This window comes from Rhinopithecus roxellana, chromosome 4 (genome assembly GCF_007565055.1).
Source record: "Rhinopithecus roxellana isolate Shanxi Qingling chromosome 4, ASM756505v1, whole genome shotgun sequence".
Lineage (NCBI taxonomy): Eukaryota > Metazoa > Chordata > Mammalia > Primates > Cercopithecidae > Rhinopithecus > Rhinopithecus roxellana.
This window is the reverse complement of record NC_044552.1, coordinates 141,126,688-141,144,320: the sequence shown is the minus strand read 5'-3', so window position 1 is coordinate 141,144,320 and position 17,633 is coordinate 141,126,688. Positions and strand designations below refer to the sequence as shown.

The window sequence follows — 17,633 nt, the reverse complement described above, 5'->3', positions numbered from 1 at the left end:
CACCAGCACACCTGGCTAATTTTTAAATATCTGTAGAGATGGGATCTCGCTATGTTGCCCAAGCTGATCTTGAACTCCTCTCCTCAATTGATCCTCTCACCTTGGGTTCCCAAATTGCTGGGCTTACAGGCATGGAGCCACCTTGCCTAGCCTCTAAGTATGTTTTATATGATGTAATTGGAAGTAATGTATGTGGAACTAAATAAGTGAATTAAATAATGCAGGGGGACATTTGGCTTCTGTCTATACCCACCCCCCCAAATCAATACATTTATTTAAGTCAAAATATTTAGTGTGTGTATATCTTTTTATTAGGTGAAAAAAGTGAGGACAAAATATTTGGTTATATATGGTGTCTAGGAGATTTGGATATTCCTGATTACTGACTAGGTTTGATTGAAGAAGAAATGATTAAGGATGATCCCAGTTTCTATTTAAATAACTGGATGAATGCTGTTACTTGTTGGAATAGGGGCTACATTAACAGTAGTTTTGAACTTACTGAGTTTATAGAATCCAGTTGAAGTTTTATAAAGTAGGAGAGTCCAGGAGACAGGCAGGGATTAAAGATTTGAATTTTATTTGAAATCAGATTAAGCAAATAATTTGGCTCAGTAAGAACACATAGAAGACAAAAAAGCATAGGATGAAATCATATAATTTAAGGAACTTAGGAACATTCTAAGGAGGAGGTGTTATGAGAACCAGAAATACCAGAAATAGCCAAGTGGGAAGGTTGGGTGGTTTGCCTGTCACAAAACAGTGTTTTTATTCTTTATTATTAATGTCCCTTTCTGTTGCCATAAATCTACTTTTTTCCATTTTGTTTGGAAAGCAGTTTAAGTTGTATTTATCAGTTTTGATTGATTTTTAACAGTCATTTCTAAATGCTGGAGAAAATCTCAAGATATTTGATGTTTTACAATAAGGGAACCTGGAGATCAAGAAGTAATTTTGGCAAACATAGGATTTAGAATAGAAATTCTTAATCTAAAATTCAGAATATAAACTACTGAAATAGTTTTAAATATTGAGGCGATTCTTAAAACTTTTTTTTGACTGGCCTTTGCATATCTTTAGATACCATTATATATTCACTGTTACTTTAAATCCTTTGAAAATATTTCTTATGGAAATTTTCACAAAAGTAGACAAAATTATGTAATAAACTTCTCACTCAATTTTGTTATCAACCCTTGGCTTATTCCATCCCTTCTCCCACCACCTACCTCACTGGATCATTTTAGAGTAAATCCCAAATATTGTATCTATAAATATTTCAGACTACCATATTTATTGAAATTTCCATAGAGTGTGAAATGGTCAATCGTAAATACTTTTTACAGTTTTAATTTGGCTATTTCGTATTTAAAATTACCTGGTAAAGTATTCATATGAGCAATTAAGAAGAGTTTTATGCCTTCCTAAAATAATGTTTTACTTTTAATTGCAGGGAAAATTATAAAATCTGTTCCTGGAAAACTAATGAAAGAGGTGAATAACTGATTTATGTGTGTTCTATAACATAAGCATAAACATATTTAAATATTGATACATTTTGATGGATTATGTACTAAAAATTACTTTTTATTTTCTTACAATAATCTGTCACCACAGAAAGGTCAGCATTTGGAACCTTTTATCATGAATTTTATTAATTCATGTGAATCTCCAAAGCCTAAACCAAGTAGACCAGAACTGACCATTCTCAGCCCTACTTCAGAAAACAACAAGAAGGTACTGCACATTGCATTAAAGAACCATTAAGTTTTAAATTGCCCTACTAGAGATGACTTTTTCATTATCAGGAGAATGAATACTTTGTTAATGAAATGGATTGAGCTATACATTTCCTTTATGTGGAAATCAGTTGCACAGTATACAGAGGGTATTGTGTATACTTACTTGGTTCTTTGCTTTAATATGGTAAATGTTTATTTGGATACTATATTTGCAAACTTATGCCACTTCTGTATTTGGGGATTTTTAAAAGTGGTTTTCTTAGGTTATATGTCACCAACTTTCTTTCTTTTTTTTTGGCCTCCCGGGTTCACGCCATTCTCCTGCCTCAGCCTCCCGAGTAGCTGGGACTACAGGCGCCTGCCACCTCGCCCAGCTAATTTTTTTGTATTTTTAGTAGAGACGGGGTTTCACCGTGTTAGCCAGGATGGTTTCGATCTCCTGACCTCGTGATTCGCCCGTCTCGGCCTCCCAAAGTGCTGGGATTACAGGCTTGAGCCACCGTGCCCGGCCACCAACTTTCAATAATAATAAATTAATTGCTATACTGTGTTTATGTTTATTGGATGGCATTACCTAATTTTCATGGCTTATAAAGTATTTTATCCATTCATTAAACAAACATTTTATTACATGCCTACTATTGAGTGCTAGGCACTAGGAATATAAAGATGCATTCCTTGTCCTCAAGAAGCTGTTTAGTGCCAAGGTGTAGTGCCAGCATGGGGAGCTATGGGAGCTCAGAGGACCTCCATCCTTATTTTTGTTAATACTTTGAATAGTATCTTTAGTATTATTAATATTTTCATTTTTATAACTTTCTTGTATATATAGAAAGAAATATTTTTATTTAGTAATCTTGCTAGACTTAACATTAGTTTTAGTAATATCTGGTAATTCTTTTATATTTACACAATTGTCACAAATGATGGCAGTTTTGTTTTATTCCTGACTAGGACTGCTATATACAAAGGAAATTGTTTAATTATTTCACCATTGAATAGTATAGTGTAGCTTTTTTTGTATTAATAGATAACCTTTATAAGATTAAGGAAGCTACCGGGTGCTGTGGCTCACACCTGTAATCCTAGCACTTTGGGAGCCGAAGTGGATGGATCACTTGAGGTCAGGAGTTTGAGACCAGCCTGGCCACCATGGTGAAACCCTGCCTCTACTGAAAATACAAAAATTAGCCAGATGTGGTGGTGGGTGCCTGTAATTCTAGGTACTCAGGAGGCTGAGGCAGGAGAGTCGCTTGAACCCAGGAGGTGGAGGTTGCAGTGGGCTGAGATTGTACCACTGCACTCCAGTCTGGGCGACAGAGCAAGAGTGTCTCAAAAAACAAAATTAAGGAAGTTTACATTCATGTTTATGGGTAGAAATAGCCTATAATTTTTCTTTCTCATTCTGTCCTTGTTAGGTTTTGGTATCAAAGTTTTGTTAGTGTTTTTTATTTTTGGTAGACTTTTTATAAATATTTGATAAGAGTTGGTAAAGTCATCTAGGCCTGCAGTTTTGTTTGTAGGAAAATTTTTTATAACCAATTTAATTGCTTTAACAATTTTAAAATTCTTCAGGTTTATTACTTCATGAGTCAGTTTCAATAGGTTATATTTTTTGACAAATTTTGTACTTTAAGTTTGTAAGGTTTTTGGTGTGAAGTTGTCAATAATTTTGTCTTTTCATTGTTTCTGACATCTGTAGCTATGTCTCTTTGTTCTCGACATTTTATCTTTTGGCTTTGTTGAGCTTTTCTGTCAGACTTTTAAAATTACCTTTATTTCTGTTATTTTGAAAAATTCTTTGTATTTCTTTGGGCTTTTGTTTGTATTATAGTTTTAACTTCTTGTGGTGAAACTAATGCTTAACTTAGCCTTTCTTTTCTAATGTAAGCACTAAAATGTGTACATTTTTCTTTAAATCTGTTAAACACTGGCTTGTAAATTTTAATGTGTGGTATTTTTGTTATTCAGTTCAGAATGTTTTATTATGATCCCCTCTTTGACCTCTGGGTTATTTATAATTCTTTTTTTTTTTTAGTTTACAAACATTCTTGAATTTTCAGATTGTTCCTTTATTGTTTTTATTGATCCTAGTTTAATTACGTTGTGGTCAAAGAATACATCCCATGTGATGTAAGTTTTCCATTTCCAAGAACAGCGACCTCATTGCTTTCTGACTTGACTAACAGCTTGTCATTTTTTCCAAGTTTTACTACAGACTCCTGCCATTTATCCAGCCTCCACCTACTCCTAGCTTCCAAAGCTAATACCATGTATTTTAGGTTTATGTTATGGCAACACCCTACTTTTAGGTACAAATCACTTAAACATTGTTGTGTTACAAACCACTCCAAAAGTGAATGGTTTAAAACGACTCTCTTATTTGCTTATGATTCTGTGGGTCAGCAGTTTGGACTTAGCTTAGCTGCATTGTACTTCTGGTCTCACTTGGCCTGCAGTCTTAGAGCTTCTTGAATTGGATGGCCAAAGGTGGTCTCATTCACATGTCTGACTGTGTGTTTCCTGTTGGCTGGGCAGTGTGTCTTCAGCAAGCAATTCTGGGCTCTCATGATACCAGCATTCTAAGAGGGCTCACCCCAACACACAACTTTCCAGGACTCTGTTGAACATTTTGCTCAACATTTGTCCCAAAGCAACTCATGTAGCCAAGCCCAGAGTTGGTGTGGGAGGGGACTGTACAAGAGTTTGGCTATAGCGAAGCATGATCACTGGGGGCTGTTACTTTAACAGTCTACTTCAGTTTACCAGTTGTGAAAAATTCTCAGCTATTGTTCTTTAGATATTGCCTTCTCTCTATTCCGTCTCTTATCTCCTGTTTTAGTTGTTCTGTTTTCATTTAGTTATCATTCTGTTTTCCATATCTCTTAAGCCTTCCTCCATATTTTCTGTCTTCATTTTCACTACTTTTTGGTGGTCGATGTTAACTTTTTCTGATCTGTCTTCCAGCTGTGCCTCTTCAATGTTGTCTGATCTTCTGCATAAACATATCTAAACCTAAAAAAAATTGTTACTGTGTTTCGTATTTTTAGAATTTGTTTGATATTCCCCCCAGGTCTACTATGATTTTAAATAATGGTTTACTATTAGCTGCAGATGTTTTCCAGCAAAACAGATTCATTGCATTATAAAACCTTGGTTGGTACTTAAGATTCTTGAATAGTAAATGCACACGCAGATCGGGAAGAGCAGGAGAAGATAACGTATCCAGTGCTCTGAAGAATATAGTGGCTGAAAACTTGGCTTACGTTGATTTTGTTTGTGGTTTGTCAACATTAATGCCCATTTTGCTTTCCTTGATCCTTACGTTTATCTTTATTGAACATGAAAATTCAATTAAACGTCATTATAAAATAAAAATGTTAAAATGTTCAAAAGGAGAAATTGAGATATGAGCCCTAATTCTTTCCTCTGCTCAGGCATCTTAAGTGTCTCTTAGAGAAAGTCTTCAGCCCTCCTCAGTAATAGCTTTGTCTCCTAAGAAACAGACATAGTGTAGTTCATCAGTCTTAGTAATATTTGTCTTCTCCCTCAGGATTATTGAGATTGATATTCAAAACTGCTTGAAAAGATGTGAGAGATTCTTATGAAATTCTTTTCTAGGTGGCCTTCACTATATATGCATACTTTTGTGAATGATGAAATATGAAAGACCTAATGGGTATGATTTCAGAGGATTAACCAGGCTGAACATAGGGAAAGAAGAATTATATTGGAGTGTGAATTTTAGTACATAGGGAATATGTTTGCAAAGTAATTTATGAGTTTGGTCAAACTGGATATTTGCTTTCCTGGTGACTAATAAATGGGCCCAATCTTTTGGGAAATAAATCAATACTATGTAACAGAATAAATCAGGTGTTTATGCTCTTTGACCTCCTGACCTGAATGCTAGGAATTTGTCAGGGAGAAAAATAAGAGAAGAGCTTATAACATATAAAGGTGTTTATTAAAATATCATTTACGTAAATGAAAAATTGGAAACAACATGAAATTCTAACATTGTAGGAATGATTATTTTAAGGAAAATCCATTCAAGGAATGTTTTGCAACAGATGAAATTGTGCTTATGAAAACTATAAAGCAACATAAAGATATTTGATACGGTGCTAAGTGAAAAAGTAGGATGTGATATTTTTTGAACCTCATTGATTTGTGGCTATGTATATAGAGAGTACAAGTTAATATGCAAAAGTTTAATAGTAATGCTATTAGGTGGTTGAGTTTTAATTTAAAGGTTTAAATGCCCCTTTGCTCTGTGTCACTTTATTTAGCCTTAGTGATTATTATCAACAGATGTAATAAACTATATATCTCTTTATTATTCCAACTTTTATTTTAGATTTCTGTTTAAAAATAATGCAAACTGTTCTGAAAATACAGAGGGAAAACAAAATTGAGTTGTTTTTCCCCTCTCTTTTCCAGACTTACTGTATAATATCACTGTTTTTCAATGAAAAAAATTAAACTGAAAATTTAAAAGAGTAGAGGGAATAGTATATCAGAAGAGAGAGCCCTTTTCCTATTTTTTGGGTTGTGGAAAAATGTTTTAAGTTTACGCCTCAGCGTTAATAATATCTGACATAAGAGCCAATAGAATATATGGTCTTTGTTCTCAGGATACTTTTCTCGGAGGCTTTAAAAAAAATTCATCTTGGGATAAAAGTGAATACGCTTTCCTCCACAGTCTCCTTACCTCTCCCCTCCCCTACCCTCGGCTCCCCTCCCCACTTTTTTTTTCCCCCCACAGAGTCTCACTCTGTCACCCAGGCTGGAGTGCAGTGGTGCAATTTCTGGCTCACTGCAACCATTAATTCTTAATAACTTGGTTCCCCCCCACCACACATTGATTAGGCCTTTCTGGGCTTTGAATATTGTCCAGATAAATTTCATCTGAAGCTGGATTTTTACCTCTACTCATAGTGATTTTTAATCTTTAAATCATGTTAGTGTTTTTTTTTTTTTTTTTTTTTTTTGACAGTCTTGCTCTATCACCCAGGCTAGAGTGCAGTGGCATGATTTTGGCTCACTGTAACCTCTACTTCCCAGGTTCAAGCTATTCTCCTGCCTCAGCCTCCCAAGTAGCTGGGACTACAGGCACGCACCACTACACCTGGCTAATTTTTTTGTATTTTTAGTAGAGATGGGGTTTCACTATGTTGGCCAGTCCGATCTCAAACTCAGTCTGACCTCGGGTGATCTGCCTGCCTCGGCCTTCCAAAGTGCTGAGATTATGGGTGTGAGCCACTGCGTCTGGCCTAAATCATTAGTTTTAAAGTTAGCTATCAATAATATATTTGTACATCTTTTTATGTTAACTTTTGTGGTATATAAAAACAGAGGAGGGGTCTTTTATGGATGATGAATTATGGACTGTAACTAAAATGAATATTTTAGTTTTTATGTAATATTTTTGGGGAACATGTATTTTTTATTGCAATTTGGGGCATAAATGGGGAATTTTAGAAACATATATTAACCTATCTAATATTCTGTTTTGATTGGAAAAGGTTTAAATGCCTTTGCTGTGTGTCACTGCATCCTTATTGATTATTGTCAGCAGATGTAATAAACTACGTATCTCTTTATTATTGCAACTTTTATTTTAGCTTTTCAATGATCTGTTTAAAAATAATGCAAACCGTGCTGAAAATACAGAGAGAAAGCAAAATCAGAATTATTTTATGGAGGTGATGACTGTAGAAGGAGTCTATGATTACCTGATGTATGTAGGTAAGATCTAAGTGGTTTAAGACTTGTTTTTCATTCATCTTACTTCTGTGATGCAAATAATGTTCTTGAGTATTGCCCCATCATAACTTTTTTTAATTGAAGATACCTTTCATAATAATTCAATACAGTTGTCCTTGATCATATTAAAGTTGCTAGTGTTTACAAATAAAAGATAGACCATGGTCATCTGTGTTTTCTACATTGGCAAATTTTCAGAAATACCAATTTATCTGGAACAATGAGGTATCCCATTTGATCCTTTCTCAGGACGGGTAGTTTTCCAGGTTCCTGACTGGCTTCATCATCTCTTAATGGGAACTCGAATCCTCTTTAAAAACACCCTGGAAATGTATACTGACTACTATCTTCAGTGTAAACTAGAACAGCTATTTCAGGAGCACCGTTTGGTCTCACTCATAACACTTCTCAGAGGTTTGTATTTTCTCATGTGTTTGTTTCATATTTTATGTACTCTGTGATTTTAATTGAATCTAAAAGGGGAAGAAATCTTGTTTTGCTTTGGTTTATTAGTATTTCTACTATGAGGAAATCCTTTGTGTATAAGTAGATGAAAATTCCAGAAATACTTCTTTTTACTCTTTTTTAGATGCTATATTCTGTGAAAACACTGAACCTCGCTCTCTCCAAGATAAGCAAAAAGGAGCAAAACAGACTTTTGAAGAAATGATGAATTACATTCCAGGTGTAATATTTAAGAAGTAACTTAATTTCATATAGATAAGCCATCTGTTGAGGTCACAATGTATAGTAATTATTGAAGCTAATTTTTACTGTGAGTTTTCATTTTACAAATAGTTGCAAAGATCAATTAAAATTAACACACTAGTTAAATAATTATTTCAGATGTTATCACTAAGACTGAGACGTTAGGACTTTAAGGCAAGGCTGTTGCTACTCACATAGTAGCCAGATTCATTCAAAAATAACTTATAGTCAAACTGGTCAAAGTGACATGTTGTGGGACCATTGAAAGCCTGTGTCCACTACACCATAAGAATAGCTCACTAGTGTGTATGACTAAAAGATCAGAATTCATTCATTGCGAATTTATTGAGCACCTTCCATATTCCAGGCATTATGCAAAATGCAAGGGATATAAAAAATGTACTTGAGTAGCTCAGTCTAGAGGAAGACAGGCATATAGACAAAATATACATGTGATAATAGAGGCATTTTCAAGTTACAGAGATATCACAAAGGAGGAGGATGGCCACCTCTTCTGTAAAGTTGGTAGGTTTGGGCCACTAAGGAAATGAATGGTAGTAACCTCTTACTGTGATGGGAAATAACAAGGAAGAAATGTCAAAGGGTCAAAGCAGATGATTCTTAGTTTAGAACATTTTGAATGAGAGGTGCCTATAAATTACTCAGGAGGAAGTGTCTGTTAAGCACGTAGACATCGAGGTTCAAAAGTTGGAGAAAAGGTGGTATAGGATAGATTAGTAGAGATATGGGAGCCATGTGTGATTAGATACTAAAGCACAGGGAGAAAGTATGGAGTAAGAAGAGAAAAGGGTGATTTCCAGTTTCTGGTCTGGCACATAAGAACCTGGCCATCATCACTCCATCCTAGTAATAAGCAAAAAGCTGAATGCACTAAAAAAACTAAACAGCTCTTAGATTCACCAGAGAGTGAGGTCATATGGCAAACCACTGCCCCCCAGATTGGAGAGAATCATAGCTAGCTGGAGCAGAGAAACCCGTGAACTCAATACCCCTGGAGAAGTCAGTGCTGAGCTAGGGAAACTTGAAGTATAACTGACCAATTGCTATAGCCTTTTAAATCTCTTTTTAAGAGATTAAAAACTCCAGGGGATCACGTCATGGGATTACCCATCCACATTTTTTTTTTTTTTTTTTTTTTTTTTGATACAGAGTCCCGCTCTGTTGCCAAGGCTAGAGTGAAGTGGCATGATCTTGGCTCACTGCAGCCTCCGCCTCCTGGGTTCAAGCAATTCTCCTGTCTTAGCCTCCTGAGTAGCTGGGACTAGAGGCTCGTGCCACCACGCCTAGCTAATTTTTGTATTTTTAGTAGAGATGGGATTTCACCTTGTTGATCAGGCTGGTCTTGAACTGTAACCTCAGGTGATCCACCTGCCTTGGCCTTCCAAAGTGCTGGGATTACAGGCATGAGCCACCGTGCCCAGCCCATCCACACTTTTTTTTTTTTTTTTTTTTTTTTTGAGACGGAGTCTTGCTCTGTCGTCCAGGCTGGAGTGCAGTGGCCGGATCTCAGCTCACTGCAAGCTCCGCCTCCCGGGTTTACGCCATTCTCCTGCCTCAGCCTCCCGAGTAGCTGGGACTACAGGCGCCCGCCATCTTGCCCGGCTAGTTTTTTATATTTTTTAGTAGAGACGGGGTTTCACCGTGTTAGCCAGGATGGTCTCGATCTCCTGACCTCGTGATCCGCCCGTCTCGGCCTCCCAAAGTGCTGGGATTACAGGCTTGAGCCACCAAGCCCGGCCCCCATCCACACTTTTTTTGTGAGTTTTACCTCCAGGGCCTTGACCAAGATCCCACAGTGAATATTGGAGAAAAATCCCCAGGTGCTTCTGGCAGCGGGGCCAGAAGGGAACCATTTTGAAATACATTAGTCAGGGCACTCTGTTCTTGACAAGGCCCTACCCTCAGGAGAAGCTATTTAACCAGAGCCTGACTGACCTGAGGGAAGGGAAATAACCAACTCTAGCCATCCCTGGCCTTCCACATGGAAGAAGGGAAATACCCGACTCCAATCCACTCTAGCCATCTTGTCCTATGCAAGGGGGCCAGAAGCATGTGTGAAGTTCACAGTTCAGTGGTACAGGCTCACTAAAAGATTGAGACCCCTTCCTAGGACTATAGAACCCTTCCTCTCCCTCTATATTTTATCACCACATTACTAAAGGCCTGTTTGCAGCAGTTCCTCTTAACTTGTGCATCATGTCCAGCTATCAGTAAAAAAAATTACAAGACATATTAAAGGCAAGAAAATACAATTTGACGAGAAAGAGCAAGTATCAGAACCAGAGTCAGATATGGCAGTGATGTTAGAATTATATACCAAGTGGGATTTATCCCAGGTATTCAAGGCTGGTGTAGCATTCATTCAAAAGTCAATTAAGGTAGTCCATCACATCAGCAGGCTAAAGGAGAAAAATCATGATCATAACAGTAGATGCAGAAAAAGCATTTGACAAAATCTAACACCCACTTATGATATCAGCAAACTAGGAATAGAGGGGAACATCCTCAACTTGATAAAGAATATCTACAAAAACACCTATAGCTAACATCACACTTGATGAAAAACTTAAAAGCTATCTCACTAAGATGAGGAACAAGGCATGCTCTCACTACTGCTTTTCAACATTGTACTGGAAGTCCTAGTTAGTGCAGTAAGACAAGAAAAGGAAATAATGAGCATACTGATTGAGAAGAAAGAAATAAAACTATCTTTGTTCACAGATGACGTGATTGTCTATGTAGAATATCCAAAAATTGACCAAAACACTCCTGGAAATAATAAGTAATTTTAGCAGGGTTATAGGATATAAGGTTAATACACAAAATTCAATTACTTTTCCTGTATGTCATCAATGAGCAAATGGTGTTTGAAATTTAAAAAAAAATACCATTTGCATTAGCACCCCAAAAAGTGAAATACTTGGGTAATCTAACAAAACATGCACAAGATTTCTATGAGAAAAATTGTAAAACTTTAATTAAATCAAAGAACTAAATGGAGAGATACTTTATGTTTGTGGATAGGAAGACTCTTCTTTCAAGGTGTTGGTTCTTTTGAACTTCATCTATAGATTCAATGCAGTCCCAATCCAAATCCCAGGAAGTTGTTTTGTGGGTATTGAGAAACATTTTAAAGTTTATATGGAGAGGCAAAAAGACCCAGAATAGCCAACTCAGTTTTGATTGAGAACAGCAAAGTCATAGGATTGACACTTTCTTCAAGACATACTATAAAGCTACAGTGATCAAGAAAGTGTGATATTAGCAAAAGAATAGACAAATGGATGGATGAAACTGAATAGAGAGCCCAGATATAGACCCACATAAATAATGTTAACTAATCTTTGACAAAGTTGCAAAGGCAATACAATGAAGAAAAGTTAGTCTTTTCAACAAATGGTGCTGGAACAACTGGACATCCACATGCAAAAAAAAAAAAAAAAAAAATCTAAACACAGACTTTACACCCTTCACAAAAACTAAACTCAAAATCAATTATAGGCTGGGCACGGTGGCTCACGCCTGTAATCCCAGCACTTTGGGGGTCTGAGGCGTGTGGATCACCTGAAGTCAGGAGTTCAAGACCAGTTGGCCAAGATGGTGAAACCCCATCTCTACTAAAACTACAAAGATTAGCCAGGCACTGGTGGCGGGCACCTGTAATCCCAGCCACTCAGGAAGCTGAGGCAGGAGAATTGCTTGAACTTGGGAAGCAGGGGTTGTAGTGAGCTGAGATAGCGCCATTGCACTCCAGCCTGGGTGACAGCATAACTCCGTCTCAAAAACAAACAAAAAAATCAATTTTAGACCTAACTGTAAAAAGCAAAACTGTAAAACTTAGAGGATAACAAGGGAGAAAATGTAGATGACTTTCTGTTTGGCAATGACTTCTTAGTTGCAACACAAAGACATGAACCGTGGAAGAAATAATTGATAATCTTTACTTCATTAAAATTAAAAATTTTGCTTTGTGAAAGACACTATAAAGAAAATGAAAAGAGAAGCCACAGACTGGGAGAAAATACTTGCAAAAGACATAGCAGATAAAGGACTGTTACCAAAAATGTACAAAGAAATCCTGAAACTCAACATTAAGAACATAACCTGATTTTAAAATTGGCCAAATATCTTGACACCTCACCAAAGAAGATTACACATAAGCATATGAAAAGATGTTCTACATCATATGTCATCAAGGAAATGCACATTTAAAGCAGTGAGATACCACCACACACCTGTTAGAGTGGCCCAGATCCAGAACACCAACACCACCATTTGCTGGTGAAGATGTGGAATTCTCATTAATTGCTGGTGGACATGCAAAATGGTACAGCCACTTTGGAAGACAGGTGAGCAGTTTCTTACAAAACTAAGCACACTCTTACCATAAGATCTGGCAATTATCTTTCTTGATATTTACCCAAAGCAGTTGAAAACATGTCCACCCAGAAACCTGCACATGATTGTTTATAGCAACTTCAAAATTGCCAAAATTTGGAAGCAACCAAGGTGTTCTTTATTTAGGTGAATGGATAAATAAACTCATACTTCTAGACAATGGGATATTATTCAGTGCTATAAAGAAATGAGCTGTCACATCATGAAAAGTCATGGAGGAGCCTGAAATTCATCTTACTAAGAGAAAGAAGCCAATCTGAAAAGACTGCATACTGTATAATTTCAACTATCTGATATTTGGAAAAGGCAAAACTAAGAAGACAGTGGATTGGAGGGGAGGGAGGATGAATAGGCAGAGCACAGAGGATTTTTTAGGGCAACGAAACGATAATGGTGATTACATATCATTATTTGTCCAAACCCACAGAATGTCCAACACCAAGAACGAACTCCAATGTAAATTATGGACTCTGGGTAATAATGATGTACCAGTGTGTGTTCATCAGTTGTAACAAATGTGCACTCTTGTTGGGGATGTCGATAGTGTGGGAGACAGCATGTTTTGGGACAGGGAACATATGCGAAATCTCTTCCTTCTGCTCAGTTTCACTGTGAACACAAAACTACTTTTAAAAAAAGTCTATTTTAAAAAGAGATGAGGGCTTAGGACAGAACCTTAGAGAATTCTTAATATTGAAGAACTAGCCTTATAATAGTTCTGCTGTTCCTTGTGAAAATTAACTTAAATGTCTGCTCTGAATATAAAAGTGAACATAAGCTGTTTTTAGTAAATTTTCTGTAGGCAAATGATGAAAGAATTTTTTTTTTACCTGTTTTCTGATATAGTGACCCTTAGTGTTCATACTTTTAACAGTCTCAGCTTTGATACTCAGAAACAACATGGAGAGCCAGAGAATACAGTAATTTATTTTGCTGAGGCACAAATTCAAACCATATTCACTTTAAGACTCCCGTTTGGGAGAGTAACTTAGCTCTTAAGTAAGCTCAGCATTCCTTTCTGTAAGATTCTCTGCTCCTCATCTCTTGCTTAGTGACACCTGAAGGATCTGAAGGAATCACATGTCTGTGTTCATTAGTTTCATGCATATTAATTGGGAAATTCCATGTAGTATTGGTGAGTTTGAGGATTAACAAAGATTTGTATTGGGCCACATATCTTGAAAATACCAAGGATGTACTATGCCTTTTGTAAATTAAATTTGGCCTTGTCTCCTAGCATTAGAATATTTTGTGACTAACACTAGGCGTTTAGTTGTGATGGGGGAAAAGGATAAATATTTGAGTACTTTGTTTATATAAGAGTAACTTCTTTTTTTTCTGCTTGGGGAAAACATTCAGTGGAGATCTTAATAAGGATTGACTTTTCTTGGTAACAGAGTGGATATTAGTGGTGGATGACATCTATACAGCCAGACACAAATCTGAACTTGTTGGACCCTAAATAAGTGTTTAAATATTTGTTATATTTCCTAAAATGATTGGTCTGTAAGATGGTTAATAGTAACTTATGCAAAAGTCCAGAAATTAGGTGTTCATATTCACTGAGAAAAGTCTGCCTTAAAAATTAAACTTCTTTTTTCTGATATTAAGAGCACTATGAAAATATATAGAATAAAAAGTAGAAGCTATCTTCTGCCCACTGTGTAGAAGTCGGCTTATCCTCCATTGGGTGTTAATCCTTACATTTTTCCATGTATTTCTATACATGTGTGTACAGATGTGCAAACATCATTTTTGGGTTTAATTTGTTTTATTTTCCCTTAGTGGGGTAATACAATAAGTATTATTTTCCAACTAGCAGTTTTTTTTTTTTTTTACTCCAGCATTTCTCAGAGCTTGCATTATGCATTATGCATTGTGAATTTCCAAAAGTGGGATACATGATACTGCATGTGTCAACTTGACCTTAAAAACCTCTTGTCCAGGAGCCTCTTATAGACACACTGGTTTGGGGAGTACTGATTTGCAGTTTTTGCCTAGTATCTGGGAAACAGGGTGGTAATTTTGCTTTATGATCCAGTTAATGGTGAGTCACTTTATAATATAAAATTATTTCACATGTGGCCTTTTTGTTTAGATCTGTTAGTCAAGTGTATTGGTGAAGAAACCAAGTATGAAAGCATCAGACTTCTGTTTGATGGCTTACAGCAGCCAGTACTCAACAAGCAGGTAAAGCACATTAAAGCTGATAAACTCATGTTGGCTAGGTTTGGTGAATGACATAGTAAGATGTCTGGTAAGTCATTAGCTGTATAAATGACACTATACTAAACCAAGGCAATATAATTTTAAACATTCAGATAGAAAAAAAGTTTTATTTGTGTTACTCTTTTTGTGTCAGTTTTTTTCTTAATAAGATGAATTATTTTGATTTAAAATTAATATATAGTAATTGTAGAAAATTTGGAATAGAAAATTCATGAAATACAGTAAAAAATTAAAAATTGATAATTCCATTGTTCAAGTCACATAGAATAACCAGTTAACATTTTTATGTTTATGGTTTATGTAAACTATTTATAAGCTTTATATATTCTGTTGAGATATTGATACATTGTAATTTTGTGTTTTTGTTTTTCTAAAAATTAAAATACTTAACATATGTCCTCACGCAAACACATGTGTACTTATTACCTATTTTGGAAATAGAACAATACTGATACTACTGAGGCTATTTTTGTGCTTGTTTTATATTATCAATCCCATTCCTTGCGTTCCCACTTAGAAGTAACCACAATCTTTAATTTTGTGTTTATCATTTTTATGGTTTTTATGTTTAGTGCCTTAACATTTATTATTATTCTTTTTTTGGTGCTTTAGCTGACTTATGTTTTATTGGACATTGTGATACAGGAACTGTTTCCAGAGCTCAGTAAGGTAACTGAAAAGCAGTAATTTTATTCATTATTTTCTTAATGGTATGCTGACATTTATTTTAATTAGGGACATAAATGTAAGAAAACCCTTGTCTCTGTTCTCTGTGATTCTTTAAAAAATTAACCTCAGCAAATTGCCTTTTATATTTTCCTTATTAAACATGCCCAAACAAATCTGGGGGACAGCTATTGAATAGCTTCTGCTTTGACTTCATCCCTTTTTAATTACAAGCAGATAGGGACCCTATACAGTCTTTCCAGGAGAAGTGAGTTTAAGTCCTAGCACTAGAATAGGCCAAGCTCAGTGTTGTCATCTGCACCATTGTATGCTGTGTAAGTCAGAAACTTGAGTATTTTTGAAGCAATTTTTATATAAACCCAAGCACAAAATGAACTAAAATTAGAGCACGATCATATTATTATTATGTTGAATCTTGAGGATTTTGAGTTTTGAGCAAAGTTTCAAGTCATTATTTTCTGTCTTTTTTTTTGACTAATCCTTTGGTTCAGTGAAACAACTATTGTTCAGTGCTGTGATATTGCAATGAAGTGTCACTTTTGCAGAGTAGAGGAAACCAGATTTGTGCTATCTACTTATAAACTTCTAAGTTGGCCAGGCACGTGCCTCACGCTTGTAATCCCAGCACTTTGGGAGGCTGAGGCAGGGGGATCACGAGGTCAGGAGATCAAGACCATCCTGGCTAACACAGTGAAACCCCATCTCTACTAAAAATACAAAAAATTAGCCGGGCATGGTGGCAGGTGCCTGTAATCCCAGCTACTCGGGAGGCTGACGCAGGAGAATCGCTTGAACCCGGGAGGCAGAGGTTGCAGTGAGCCAAGATCGCGCCGTTGGACTCCAGCCTGGGTGACAGAGCGGGACTCCATCTCAAAAAAAAACAAAAAAAACTTTCAAGTTATTATGATATTAAGTGCATGTTAAAACAGAGTGGCAGTTACAGACTTTATATCTTTAATTTTCATGGGAATCAACAACAGGAAACCTTTAGCTATGTTTGAGACTTCATAAGGTCTGTCATTAAATGTTGCCTTTTATTCTCATATCTAGAACATAGATACTACTTGCTCCATGTGCCAACCAATTTATTTTGGTTTACAATATATGTATGTCTTAGGTTAGAATTTTAATTCTAACTAGAGCTGTTAGGCAATTTACAAATGAACCTGTGTCTTCTTGTCTTATGTTAAATGGATTTATTTTTACTTTAGGTACAAAAGGAAGTTACCTCTGTGACATCTTGGATGTAAACACTTGGATTTGGTATAGAATAACCCATTGAAATTTCTGCTGTGCTAGGGTGGTATAAATGTACTTTTTTGGGTATATTCTTATATATATTATGTACATTGCTGTCTGAAATTTTAATTATTTTTTGTTTTTAATAAAGACTAACACAGACTTAATAATGATTAAAAGTGATTGAGTCTCGTAGCCTTTCATTTGCTAGCTATGATCCAAATTTTATTAGAACATACGTCACTTGTTATTGCCATTTTTAATAGAGAAAATTCATAATGATAGGGGAAACAGATAAGACTGATAAACTTTGTACTGTATAACTTTGAAAATAATTATGCCTAGTATGGAGAAACAGGAGTAAGATCTGATTTTCTTATTTAGAGTTAATATATTTTAGTAGATTGGTTTTCCTTTTTTTTATTTTGTACGTAGTTAACTGTGTATCTATAAATAAAACATCCCATATGAGTTTTTCATAATAAACAAGGGACTTCTCTTTACTCTTGCTGGGTGTCTGACAGGCCGTAGCCCTGTTCAGTGTGAAAACTGAATACTTACGGATACTCGTGATTGTGTGGTTGCCTCTAAGTTTCACTGAATTGTCTGTAACTATCAATATATTCCCAAAGCTCATGTAAACAATTTAGGCAAGTAGACTTTTAGTTTATGTTGTCTGTTATCTCTTCAAAAGAAAAATGTAGAATTACTTATACTTCTTGAAAGTTAACTTAAAAGATTATTTTTAAGGAATCAGTGTTTCAAAATTTTTGCAGTTCCTTACCATGTCGTGCAGTTATCCTTGAAACAAGTTTGTCACGATTGAGCATTTTGCATTAG

At 35.8% G+C, this 17,633-nt stretch overlaps 1 protein-coding gene across 16 annotated transcripts in view; it reads left to right on the top strand.

The window, feature by feature from the left end:
* The window catches only part of SNX14 (sorting nexin 14), a 101,057-nt gene extending 83,778 nt beyond the window's left edge, over positions 1 to 17,279 (top strand). For 15 of the 16 annotated variants that reach the window (XM_010383968.2, XM_030928777.1, XM_030928784.1 and 12 more), the window contains 8 exons: positions 1,454 to 1,494; positions 1,618 to 1,737; positions 7,370 to 7,493; positions 7,761 to 7,925; positions 8,101 to 8,196; positions 14,737 to 14,828; positions 15,480 to 15,536; positions 16,766 to 16,976. In XM_010383968.2, the coding sequence (XP_010382270.1) occupies positions 1,454 to 1,494; positions 1,618 to 1,737; positions 7,370 to 7,493; positions 7,761 to 7,925; positions 8,101 to 8,196; positions 14,737 to 14,828; positions 15,480 to 15,536; positions 16,766 to 16,804 (734 nt within the window). In that variant the 3' untranslated portion in view covers positions 16,805 to 16,976. Of the gene's footprint in view, positions 1 to 1,453; positions 1,495 to 1,617; positions 1,738 to 7,369; positions 7,494 to 7,760; positions 7,926 to 8,100; positions 8,197 to 14,736; positions 14,829 to 15,479; positions 15,537 to 16,765 lie in introns of all 16 variants that reach the window. The other variant, XM_010383970.2, reaches the window with a different exon arrangement.
* The last annotated feature ends 354 nt before the right edge of the window (positions 17,280 to 17,633 follow it).